Source organism: Mirounga angustirostris, unplaced genomic scaffold (genome assembly GCF_029215605.1).
Source record: "Mirounga angustirostris isolate CCGP_5_RB_7025 unplaced genomic scaffold, mMirAng1.0.hap1 SCAF_9, whole genome shotgun sequence".
NCBI lineage: Eukaryota > Metazoa > Chordata > Mammalia > Carnivora > Phocidae > Mirounga > Mirounga angustirostris.
This window is the reverse complement of record NW_026991717.1, coordinates 20595331-20609246: the sequence shown is the minus strand read 5'-3', so window position 1 is coordinate 20609246 and position 13916 is coordinate 20595331. Positions and strand designations below refer to the sequence as shown.

At 36.5% G+C, this 13916-nt stretch overlaps 1 protein-coding gene across 6 annotated transcripts in view; it reads right to left on the bottom strand.

Moving 5' to 3' along the window:
• Window positions 1-13916, bottom strand: part of TJP1 (tight junction protein 1) — a 106206-nt gene that overhangs the window by 81759 nt on the left and 10531 nt on the right. For all 6 annotated transcript variants that reach the window (XM_045899537.2, XM_045899538.2, XM_045899539.2 and 3 more), the window contains exon 2: window positions 511-567. In XM_045899537.2, coding sequence (XP_045755493.1) covers window positions 511-567 — 57 coding nt within the window. The remainder of the gene's footprint in view (window positions 1-510; window positions 568-13916) is intronic.

Here is a 13916-nt window from a genome sequence, read left to right as displayed (position 1 = left end):
AGACAGAGCTCTTAACTCTTACCCAGCTTACTGCTATGTGCTCTCTGTCCATCTCCAATTCCCTAAGCAACACCTTGGGTCTACATGTTTCAAATCAAGAATATCTTTTAAGATTTTACTGCTCACACAACCTGTTTTGATTTTAAACCCCAAGCCTACAATAAGTGCACATATACTCAGAAAGGTTGAAGCAGTTTACAATTTATACCAACACACAATGTCTTTTATCAGATAGCTCAAATTTTTAAAAAATAAATCACTTAATATCTTACTCAGGGATAAAAAAAAACAAACATACAAATAACCACCAAAAGAATATATGAAAAAGTAATCATGTTCACTTTTAACCTTAATAAAGAATTTATTGCAACTCTAAATTTTAAACAAAGGAATATAGAAAAGTTTTTCCCCTTTCTTCCGACTTCCTGACATCTGGCTTTCCTCTATTGTTTTTCAAAGCTACCAGTATCCTGAGTTATACACAGATTATTTACTGCAATAGAAACTTACCCTGTGAAGCGTCACTGTGTGTTGTTCCCATATAGCTGTTTCCTCCATTGCTGTGTTCTGATAAAGGAAAAGAAAAACAAATCATTTATCTTTTAAGAAAATGTCTTTAATAAAGTGAGAACATCCAGCAATTTGCCCACTGAAATACCAAATAGATATATTAATATTAGATATTCTGAAAGGAGTTTAATAATTACGGAGGGTTTTTTATTTGCTTTGTTTTTGTTGTAAGAGACAGGAAACTACACACAGGAACTTCCTTTGTTTTTAACTTAATTTGGACAGATGCTGCTCTATATTCATTTCATGCCAGCTGAAATAAGTATTCAAGCTAATTCTGTAACTTTATACTTAACATCAGACAGAAAAGAATAAAAGTTGGAATAGTACTATTTTAAAATATCTAATGACAAAACATTTTAAAAAGTATTCCTTATATTGCGCAAAGGAAGTTAAAGTCAAATACCTCTGAACTCAGTAATTATAAATATACATGTAACAGGAAACCAGATAAGACCATTAGATAGGTTTGGACATTGGTTGCTTTAAAATCACACAGTTAAACACTACTGCTCCACCTAGTTTCAGTTTTGCTACAGAATTATCTTCTCAAGCTTTGTTTATAACCCTAAGGAAAAAAAGTTTTTTCTAGTATATGTATCATGCACATACATGCATGCATGTACAGGCATAACAAAAAAAAAAGCAAAACAAATAACTACAAAATACCCCAAGAGTAACCATAAAATTAAAACAACACCAGCTCCAATTCAGGTACTACTCAAACCACAGTATAGTTCAGGTTCACCTCCTGTTAAGAACCTCTTACTAGTGGGCGCCTGGGTGGCTCAGATGGTTAAGCGTCTGCCTTCGGCTCAGGTCATGATCCCAGGGTCCTGGGATCAAGTCCCGCATTGGGCTCTCTGCTCCTTGGGAGCCTGCTTCTCCCTCTGCCTCTCTCTCTCTGTCTCTCATGAATAAAGAAATAAAATCTTAAAAAAAAAAAAAAAAAAAACGAACCTCTTACTAGAGAGGAAATAAGTTACTATCCAAGGCATAAGCACTAAAGAATTTTAAAAACATTTCTTAGAAACTGGGTTAATTGCTCTTAAAGGCTTAAGTAATTGAGTCTCATTTCATGGAACTGGGTTACTAAAAATATACCATACAAACAAAAAAAATTAAAAAAAAAAAAAAGGCCTTTCCAGAATTAACAAAAGGCAGGATGAAAGGGGAAAATGCTGAGCATCACATTTCAGAACATCACGGGTTACCCACTGTTATAAATGCTGATTTCACAAGTGAGATCCGTTTTCTATTACACTGCTGTCATTAGCATCACGAGAATATGCCCATCAAGGTGCCATGGACCCATTTCTCCTTTCCCATAGCATCTTTAATCGAGGTTATGCCACTTTAGAAAATGAATCCCTATAAAGAAAGCCTGCTTCCCTAAATTCAAAGCAACTAGATTAACTTTCCTGCCAGATGAATGAGAGAGGGAGAGAAAGGATCTCTCTGTTCACTCCCATAGATAAGAACTACCAACCTTACCAGAGTTTTGTTTCAATCTTCCAATCAAATGCAGCAAAACCTCCCTTTAATGAGACCTCTGCTAGAAACAAAGCTGTTCTGTTTTTTCACAAAAATTGACCAGGATTTAATGTATTAAAAAAAAAATTCCTCCATCAATGTGAAGCAACGATGATATGAGTAATTCTGCTAAACATCGAGAGTCCTACTGAAATATACATGATAAAAATATCTGCAATAATTGCCAGTTTGTCCAATCTTAGCTGACTTATTAAAAATGAGAACTGCTTGCATAGCTCTAAGCTCATCTTTTCTTGATCCACTTTAACCAGTAGCATTGCTTCACTGCCTTTTTAATCTCTTCCCTATCAGTGTAAAGGGAAAGTGATCTGACAACAGGCAAGTACCTTGGTAACACCCTCTTTGGTATGAAGCAGTTTATCATCCTCCATATGATTTTAATGACCAGCTTTTCATTTTGTAAAAGAATATTAGTCAAACAAGAAAATTCATTTAATGTTAAGGAGAGAAAAGCAGGTTATCAAACAGCTTATACATTGTTATCCTAATTATGTTTAAACATGACTAGTAAAAGGAAGGCTACAAGGACACAAAATGTTAAAAATGATCATCTTCAAAGGGAAGTGATTATGAGTAACATTTTTTCACTAGGTATTTTATCCTTTTGCTTTCCTTTCTTCATTCCTAATCAGAATAAACTACCAATATATTTTAAACCACATTCACCAAATCCCCTTTGAAACTTCAAATATCTATTATTCACTGTTTTAGGAAACCAAATAGTATTTAAGATTATTTTGTTTTATTGTTGATCATAAAAAGTATTTATTCTACTGTTGGTAAGGGATCTAATACATTAAGGTCTTAATGTACAAGCTTCAAGAGAAGTGCAGTAAGAGAAATTTATTTTGTTTGGGTAAGGGAAAAACTAAAAATACTACAACTGTTCTCGGCATTCCAATCAAAGTTGATACGTTTCTTTGTTGGAGGAATTAGAAAAGTACACATCTCAACTAATTCAATGGTTTCCCAAGAGAGGGTAATATAATAGCTCATTTTTCTTTTAAAGCCAAACATAGCCTTATTAGCTTGATTTATCACAAGGGAGACTTAGGTAGTACAAGAAGGCAATAGAGAATGAGACATTAAAAAGGCAGTTAGTTGTGCTGGCTCTTGACCAGCACATTAAACCAATTTAATCTATAATATTATGCCTTGCCAATCCTATCACTTAAACCACAAAACAAAACAAAACAAAAAACTGTAGTCCCAGTTTAAATCAGGAAGCATGTCCTCCCTCTCTACTCTCTAGCCTTTGGTTACTTCAGTGGCAAAAGCAGCAAAATTCTATCCATAGCTGTTTGTATAATAACTATGCAGACCTTATGAGGAGTTCTGAATGAACAGAGAAGTGAAGAGATGAAGAAATAGATTTGTGATAATGCAAATACAGTAAAATATAATGATAGACTCTTACTTGTCAATATTCAAGTATCCACTGTAAAATTCTTTCAACTTTGCTATGTTCTAAAATGATCATTCTCTCTCTCAAATAAATAAAAAAAAAACTTAAAAAAGAGAAAATGATCGTCATAAACTGGGGAGGGGGTTCTTACAATAAATCACTCAGAAATTGAAGGCTAAAACTGATATAAAACAGTTCTTATACTAATAAATCAAACACTATTTTCATAAGCACTACAAAAAGAAAAAATGTTCATTAATGACTGAGAATTTTTATACTTTAGAAAAGGGGGAGCAGAGGGTTTCCTTTGGAAAAATACCTAAGAATCCCTTACATTTTCACTATGACCCCTTTTATAGTGTTTTATCAAGTTCATCTATCACCTATTCAAATAAATGACTGTTAAAACTCAACATCCTTATTGTAAACTTGTTTCTCATTTCTTATTAAAAAGAAAAACAATGCATAATTGCGTAACTTGGACAAGGATCTTCTGGTAAATCTATAGTCTCATTCCCAAAGCATTTAAGTTTCTGGGAGACCCAGGAAAAAAGTGTTACTCCTTTAAGCACAATTCCAGCACTATTATTCCCTAGTAACCTGGAAAGATGCTGTTAAAAACAGAAAATGAGGGTTGCCTGGGTGGCTCAGTTGTTAAGGGTCTGCCTTCGGCTCAGGTCATGATCCCCGGGGTCCTGGGATCAAGCCCAGCATCAGGCTCCCTGCTCAGTGGGAAGCCTGCTTCTCCCTCTCCCACTCCCCTGCTTGTGTTCCCTCTCTCACTGTCTCTCTCTCTCTGTCAAATAAATAAAAATCTTAAAAAAAAAAAAAAGTTCCGTATTAAAAAAAATAAATAAAAACAGAAAATGAACTAAACCAGAAATATTGAGATCAGAGTCCAAATCCGTCATACTAGATAGGTGACCTTCTTTTTCCTTACCTGTAAAATTAAAGAACTGGATGAAATTATCTCAAGTAAAAGGTCCTTTCTGGCTCCAAGATTCTGTTAGACTTTAATTCTAACTGTAGTCCAATTATAATTCCAATTTCAAACAGGCTACATATTCAATAATTAGTGAGGTATTGCAGGCATGAAGAGTGCAATTCGTGACTACTGGATTCTGAGTTCTACATACATTTCTAAGTCAGCATCAACTGACTAGAATCACAATTTCTGAAGAAGCAAAAAGCTGCATTTCAGAATCTGCCAAGAGTTTGTTTGGTTTCTTTGTTCTAAGCTCCAGCTGGCGAAGGCACTACTCAGATCACCAACTCTGAAGGGATTCCTGCCAAAACTTCAGATCCCAATTCTAAGCAGTTCTGCTGTCCTTTAGGGCTGATTACAGATCAAATGCGGAAAAAGGCAGGAGGACACAGAACTGACAAAACAAGATGAACCTGTAATTGGAATAAAACCAAATCCAAAATAGAATAAAATAAGGCAACTGTTCTACAAATGAAGGAAAATCTTAGCTCCTAAACATTATCTAGGTATAGATCAAGATTTATAGTCAGTTAAGTTTTACCATCTTACAGCTGTTATTTTAAAAGCAACCCTTCATTTATTCACTCATTCATTCAACAAACATTTACCAGATATGCTAAGCTTTGTGGATGCCAAAAATAGATACCTCTTTCTCCCTAAAGGGCTCAAGGAGAAAGTTTATAACACTACATGAATGGTGTAGAAGAGGAGGATTCTGCCTGTTAAAGATTAGAGACAGAGTCCCAGAGAAAGCAATATTCAAGTTTAAGCTTGGAGAATGACCAGTTAAACTGGGGAGAGATGTGTCAAAGGAAACATCACATCAGCAAGGTTGTTGATGCTGCACATAAAGCTGGCTTTGAGATGGCTGAGTCGTACAATTTGTGGAAGAGGAAAGGGTAAAAAGAGAAGCTGCAAAAGTGCCATTACAACAGGCCTTGTAATATAATGCTAAGGACTTGAAACTCAATGGGAAAACACGAAGGAATTTCAGGCAATCACGTGACATAGCCCGACCTCATTCTGAAGGCTGTTACCGGGAAGATGGATCTAAGGCAGGGAGACCAGTTAGAAAGTTAAAGTGAAAAGGGGGTAAGTTAAAGATGGCGATAGGTTTCTGAATTGGGTAGCTGAGTAAAAGGCAGGAAGAAGAAAAGATTACAAATTCAGTTTTAGACATCTTAAATTGAAGGTGCCTGTGGAACTATCGAAGCAGAGACACAGGCAGTAGGGAGCTGGATATACAGGGCTGAAGACCAAGACTGAGATCTGGAGTAGATAAGGATCTAGAAGTAATCAACAAAGTAGTATTGAACCCAAGAGAAAAGATCCAATTACCCAAGGACTAAGATGACCCTGTTAAATACAAATATTTTAGGGGGGAAAAGGAAGAACCAAAGAACTTGAAAAGGAACAGCCAGTGAGGATACAGGAAAATACAAAATACTTGTTCAGAGAATACACCAAAATAAAATATAAAAATGGAAGATATCACAAAAGAATAAAATTTCCATGTTTTTTAAATTGTTGGACCTTTAAATATTAAATATATACCTAGAATGGTTTAGTCAGTACTATCTCTTAAATGAGGCAGCCTGCTGAACACTTGGTAACTTGCTGTTCTCCATTAGGAAAATCAAGTGGCGCTCTCTCTCTGGGGTCCTTATGTGGGCAGAGCTACTACACTGAATTATTTCCGAATTCTTCTGCTCTCCAAAGTGTTTTTGTTTTGTTTTGAGCTACTTTCCACGCAAAATAAAATGCAAGATTATCTACTGAGATCAGGTTGAGCCAGGAACTTAAAAAGTACAACCTAAGTTTAGTGAATAAAACAGATGACCCCTGCCCTCCTTGACTTTTCAAGTAAGTATTTAATTTCAATTGTGATCACTACTATACAAATCTAGTACAAAGAAAAAGACTAGAGTCCGTGTTAAAAGGTAGGGAAAATACGTATTTGGATTGATCCAAAGGACTGTCAAGTAAACAAGCAAAATGGAGATGTCCAAGATAAATCTAAAGTCAAATGAAGAGAGGTCTTGAGAGACACTCAGGGATTCAACAAACTTCTCAAATATAAGTTAAGAACTAACGAAGCTTAAGAATTCAAATAATGATCAAAATAAGAATGCAGCAACTACAGGATGACAGTCTCAATACAAAGTAAGTAAATTTAGTATCTAAGACCCCACTATACTCAACATCAGTTAAATTTTCAACTACTTTATTCTGTCAACTCCTTGGTTGGCAATTTAGGAGACAAATGATAAATATCAGAAAACATTAAAATACAAGTTTACAAATAAATCACTGTATTTGCCACTGCCCTTAGATCAATGTGAAAGGATAATCAGCTTAACTAAGTTACCATTATACATACATTAAACATTGAGAAATTCTCATCAGGGACAGTTATAGACACTATAGAAAACGGAGTGCTTTCCAGTTACCAAAAATCAAACCATATTTAGGTTGACTCTTTTCTTTCTTTCTCTCTCTCTCCTTTCTTTTTTAGGTTGACATTTTGTAATGGCTTCAAGATGGATAAAGGACTTTTCAAATACTTTCCAGGCAGAAAGGGAAAAGGGATTGGGGTGGCAGGGATGACTGAGTGTATCTTTTTACATAGCTCTGACTCTTAGAACCACAATATTGTTTCACCATATATATCCTTCTCATATCAAAAAAACAACCAAACCAAACCAAACATTAAAACAAAAGTATGGGGGTAGGGGAGAGTACCAAAAATGGAATACAAACAGTAACAAATGAACCTAACTCTATTACAAATGAATAAGGCAGGGAAGAAAAGAACTTTAACTGTGGAAAAGAAAAAAGTAACTGTGGAAAACAGTATTTTGACTGAATGCTGTAAGGCCAAAAACTAAAAGAACTATATAGAAATTCTGTAGCCTAGTTAAGAAGTCTTTCTCCTGGAGGTATGGGTGTAAGTTTGAAACTATTTTGTATGTATACTAGAAGTGAACCAAGCAGTAAATATACTATAATGAGAGCTGGGTTTCTACTGTTGAGAGAAAAAAGTTATAAGAAAAGGAGGAAGGCTAAAATGAACTCCATTAGACTGGAATCTAAGCATAAACCCATGGTTTTAGACATATATACAGATACAGAAAGAATCATGTAGATATGCACAGATTATTATACATATGTCTATTTTTTAGCTCTATCTGCTGAAAAAGCCTGGAAGCAAGCAAACAAACAAAAAACCCCAACTACAGTGAGCACAACCGTCATGGAGATCTAAATTTCTAAATATTATCCTCTAATAACATCAACCAGGATTCCGTGGAGAAGTGGTTGGCTTCAGGGTGAAAATATGTAAGATTAACCTGGAATATCATGTGATACCAGAAATTAAGGGATTGCTTGAAAAAAGGGGGATGTCTGCTCAGAGAACACAGCAACTGACCTGAAGGAGTTCTAACAGCCAAAGTTGGAATAACTTGAGCAACAAAGTAAATAATGATAGTATTAGATTTTAACCCATAAAATAAAATAGGTATTCATGAGTCCATACCAATATAATCAAATAAATAAATGGGAAATGAACAGCCCTCCTTACTTACAATTAACAAACATGGAAAGAAAAAGGGAAACAGAATTATCATCAGGCAAACCCCACAAATGAGACGGGGTTGCAGGTGAGATCCACCAATAGATGCTAAAATTAGTGGGTGAAAGTTTGAGTAACAGGATTAGCACATCCTCAAATTATCTCCTCCAAAATATTTATCAATTACAAAAATATAGTAACTTTACAGTGGAGAAATGCCACCTTAAACAAGTGATCAAGGTAAACACCAATAATACAAATCAATATCATGAACCCCTTGATATGATGCATCAAGGACACATTATGATTTTTATAGTTTTTGCCAAAAATGTATCATCTCATTCTAATCATAAAGTATCAGGCAAAGTAAATTGAGGGGCATTCTACAAAATAACAGATCAATTCTCTTAAAAAATATAAAGGTCATAAAATACAGAGGGAAGACTGAGAGTCTGTTACAGATTCAAAGACTCCAACCGGAAGGAACAACCAAATGCAATGTAGAATCCTGAAAACTGGCAATATTTGAATACAGTCTGTAGTTTAATATTATTTTATCAATGTTAATTTCTTATCCTTGATAATTGTTCTATGGCCGTATAAAATGTTAAGGGGAGTGCAATGAGGGATATAAGGAAACTAGTATTTTTAAAACTCTTCTCTAAGTTCAAAATAAAGAAGTTTTAAAAAATCTTTTCAATTTTTAAATAAGATACATGAAAAACCATGATACACAACAAAGCACTCAATGGAAAACAGACCAAATATGCAGACTCAACAGGTCACACTTCTTTAAAATCAGCCTTCTTACTTCACCTTAAACCCTGAAACTATTTTTTTTTTAAAGATTTATTTATTTGAGAGAGAAAGAGAGTGAGAGAGAGTCCGCATGTGGGCACAGGGTAGGGGGGGGCGCTGGGGAGGGCAGAGGGAGAAAATCTGCAAGCAGATTCCCCACTGAGCACAGAGCCCCACACTGGGCTGCATCTCACCACCCATGAGATCATGACCTGAACTGAAACCAAGAGTTGGACGCCTAACTGACTGGACCACCCAGGCACCCCCCTAAAACTATTTTAAGTGAATCACACCCTAAAACTATTTTAAACGAATCACAAAATGTGTAAGGCACAAAAGGTGACAAGCTGTGATTCAACTGGTAAGCCTCCCTTAGACACACTGTTTAGGGAGCTCCCTCCTGCTTCTAAGATCAGGCATCTTGAGGCTGAAAATCTTACCAGTAAGGTGGCTATAGTAATTGCTCAAGATTCAACACGAAGAGAGTAAATACACCAGTTTTAATGCAAGCCACGTAGGTAAAACTTGATGACTTTCCCCAAATACAACAAAGAGCAACATCATTAATTTTTATGTAAAACTGGGTTTTTAAAGTAATGCTAATGGCAGATATATAAAAGTTTAATAAACTTGATCTGTTGTCAAAAAATAAAAAATAACCTGCTAATATCTATATATCCAACATAGTGTTCATATCCAGAACACACAGAGAACTGCTATCAATAAAAGACAGTCTAATAGAACAGATGCGCTAAGGACTCAAGGAAGAAACTTCACAAAAGAAGGTATCAAAATGGCCAATAAGCATGTGGGAAAAGTGCTATATTTCATTAATGAAAAGGGGAATACAAATTAAAAACACAACGATACTAGAAATTCACACAATGAGCTAATATGAGAAAGAAAATATGTAGTGTTAGTGAACATTCTAATCAGAACTCACTACTAGTGGGAGTTAGTGGGAGTGTAAACTGGTATAACCACTTTGAAATCTGCCAATATGCATAACACTATGATCACTGAACAAAAGTGTGTACATTCACTACAAGAATATTCACAAAAGCACTATTCTGAATAATCAAAAGCCAAAAACAACCTAAGGCCCATCAGCAATAAAATAGAAAACCATTACAACATTCACTCGATGCAATATTATACAGCCATGAAATAAATAAAAGTACAACTACACGAACCAATATGGAGGAATCTCACAATGTTGTTCAAGTTGAACAAAACAAGCCAGACATTAAAAGAACACATACTATATGTTTCCATTTGAGTGTAATAACAGGCTAAAAAAACAAAAACAAAAACAAAAAACCTACCAGGGGGGAACTAGCCCTACCACTTAAAGGCCTCTTAATTAAGACATACTATAAGGATTCTATAATGAGAAGCGTGGTACTGGTACATGATTAGAGAAATAGACCAGTGGAATAGAATGGAAAATCCAGAAATAGACCACCAAAATAAATAGCAAATTAGGACATGAGAAAGGTAACATCTCTACCTGCTGGTGTAAAGGATGTACTTGTTAATCAAATGGTGCTGGAACAACTAGTCAGTCATCTGGAAAAAACATATTAGATCTGTATTTCACCATGCACAAGAATAAACTCCAAAACAATTATAGATCTAAATGTAAAAAATAAAACCATATAAATACTAGAAGAAAACTCAGGTGAATTCCACTTTGAAAAAAAAATTTCTTTGACGAGAGAGAGAAAGAGAGAGAGAGAGAGAGGGAGAGAGAATGAACAGCAGCAGGAGCAGATTCCCCACCGAGCAGGGAATCTGACGATATCGATCCCGGGACTCCAGGATCCTGACCTGAGCTGAAGGCAGATGTTTAACCAACTGAGCCACCCAGGCTCTAAAGATTTTATTTTTAAGCAATCTCCACACCCATCGTGGGACTCGAACTCACAACCCCGAGATCAGGAGTTGTATACTCCACCAGCCAGGTGCCCCGGGGGAACCTTAGAGTTTAAGAGAATTAGGAGATACACCAAACAACCACACAGGAGGACCTTATTTGAATCCTGATTTTTAAAAAATACATTTAGAAAGTGAAGTTCATACTTATGACAATTGGAAACTTTACATTGACTAAACACTGAATTTTGGATTTAGAATTTATTTTTAAAGTGTGATAATGGTCATTACTGTTCTTTTTAAAAATAATTCTTATCTTTTAGAGATATATACTCAAATACTGACAGATAAAAAAGCCTGGTATTTCCTTCAAAATAATGGGGGAGCGAGGATATAATGCCCTGGAAGTATAGATGAAACTGGCCATAATATGATAACTGTACCTGGTGATGGTAATGTGGGGATTTTTTATACTCTACATCACTTTTGTATGGATATGAAATGCTTCCACTTAAAAAAAAAGGAAGATAGGGGGCACCTGGTGGCTCAGTCGTTAGGCGTCTGCCTTGGGCTCAGGTCATGATCCCAGAGTCCTGGGATCAAGTCCCACATTGGGCTCCCTCTTCCGAGGGAAGCCTGCTTCTCCCTCTCCCACTCCTGCTGCTTGTGTTCCTGCTCTCGCTATGTCTGTCTCTGTCAAATGAATAAATAAAATCTTAAAAAAAAAAGGGAAGATAAACTGAAGGGACTAGGAAATTTTTTTTTAAGTTTTTATTTAAATTCCAATATAGGGGCGCCTGGGTGGCTCAGTCGTTAAGCGTCTGCCTTCGGCTCAGGTCATATCCCAGGGTCCTGGGATCGAGGCCCACATCGGGCTCCCTGCTCAGTGGGATGCCTGCTTCTCCCTCTCCCACTCTGCCTGCCTGTGTTCCCTCTCTCGCTGTCTCTCTCTGTCAAATAAATAAAAATAAATAAATCTTTAAATTCCAATATAGTTAACATACTGTGTAATATTAGTTTCAGGTGGGGGCGCCTGGGTGGCTCAGTCCATGAAGCGTCTGCCTTTGACACAGGTCATGATCTCGGGGTCCAGGATTGGGCCCCACATTGGGCTCCCTGCTCAGCAGGGAGTCTGTTTCTCCCTCTCCCCCTGCCCCCTGCTCATGAGCACTCATTCTCTCTCCCTCTCTCTCAAATGAATAAAATCTTAAAAAAAAAATCAAAATATCTATTAAAAAATTAGTTTCAGGTGTCAATATAGTGATTCAACACTTCCATATAACACCCGGTGCTCATCAAAAGTGTGCTCCTTACTCCCCCCCTCCCCATCACTTATTTCACCCACCCCCATCCCACAACCAACAGTTTGTTCTCTATACTTAAGAGTCTATTTCTTGGTTTCTCTCGCTCTCTTCACCCTCCCACCCTTTGCTTGTTTTGTTTCTTAAATTCCACATGAGTGAAATCATGTATTTGTCTTTCTCTGACTGGTTTATTTTGCTTCATTACACTCTGTAGCTCCATCCATGTCCTTGCAAATGACAACATTTAGTTCTTTTGATGGCTGAGTAATAGTCCATTGTATATATATACCACATCTTTATCCATTCATCAGATGATAGACACTTGGATTGTTTCCATAATTTGGCTATTATTGATAATGCTGCTATAAACATTAAGGTGCACGTATTCCCTAAGACTTAATGTTTTTGTATCCTTTGGGTAAATACCTAGTAGTGTAATTGCTGGATCTTAGGGTAGTTCTATTTTCTACTTTCTGAGGAACCTCCATAGTGTTTTCTGGAGTGGCTGCACCAGTTTGCATTCCTACCAACAGTACAAGAGGGTTCTCCTTTCTTCACATTCTTGTCAACACCTGTTGTTTCTTGTGTTTTTGATTTTAGCCATTCTGACAGGTGTGAGGTAGTATCTCACTGTAGTTCTGATTTGCTTTTTCCCTGATGATTAGCGATGTTAAGCAACTTTTCATGCGTCTTTTGGCCAGCTGTAGGTCTTCCTTGTGTTTTTTTTTTAAGCTTTTATTTAAATTCCAGCTAGTTAACATACAGTGTTATATCAGTTTCAGGTATACAATATGGTGATCAACACTTCCATACAACACCTGGTGCTCATCCAACCAGCGCACTCCTTAATGAGGGGACCAGAAATTAATTACTGATCTAGGGAAGACCCAAAGAATGCTGCTACCAAGATGCCAGGCCAGTAAGTAAATTTTCCATGGGATGGCTATTTCAGCAGCCCCCTCCCCTCAGAAAAGAAAAATGCAGCTAGATCTGGAGATGTGCTAGTACCTTCTAGGAGTCTCTAAGCTGACTTTAATCTGGTCTATTACCAGTAAGTGAGTAACATTATTTAAAAGGCCACTCTAAGTCTAGGAAGGACATCAGATATTAACCAAATAACCAGCAGAAAATATGTAGAAGTTGCCCTAGTGTTACAAAGAGAAAGTATACAGAGCTTAAAGGAGAGTTCTGACCTAATCTGGGGGCTCAGGACATGGTTCTTGAGGAACAGAACTGGAACAGGTGCTTGGTGAATGAGGGATGAAGGTAGGGAAGCTTTCCAGGTAGAAAAACAGTATGTGCAAGAGCCCTCAGGTTCTTTCTTTCATTCAAATAATATTTGAGAGTTTATTATATGTTAGACACTGTGTTAAGTTCTGTGAGTAATAGGGCACAATCAGTATTGACCTTTGTTCTCATGGAGCTTACAATCTAGTGGGAGAAAAAAAATTCACAACTAAATATATAATCACAGGCTTACGTAAGTACTACAAAGGAAAGAAAAACAGTGCCATGAGAGAAACTCCAAGAAACTTGGTGGAAGTGCAACATCTACTAGGAACCAAAAAGATGACAGCATAGTTTAAGAACACAGAGCAAGGAGGAGAAAGATGCAAGATGAGGCCAGAGGAATAGGCAGGGGTCAAATAATCCAGAGGGAACTTAATGACCATTGCATGGATTTTGGTCTTACTTCTAAAGGCAGTAAGAAGTCTATGAGTTTTAGGAAGAGGTTGTGTTGGGGTGGGGAACTAATAAAACTTGGATTTTGAAAAGAGTGAGAAAGAAGGGGTATATTATACTTAGGGAGCTATTACAGGAATCCAGAGAGACTATAATGTATGTATGTAT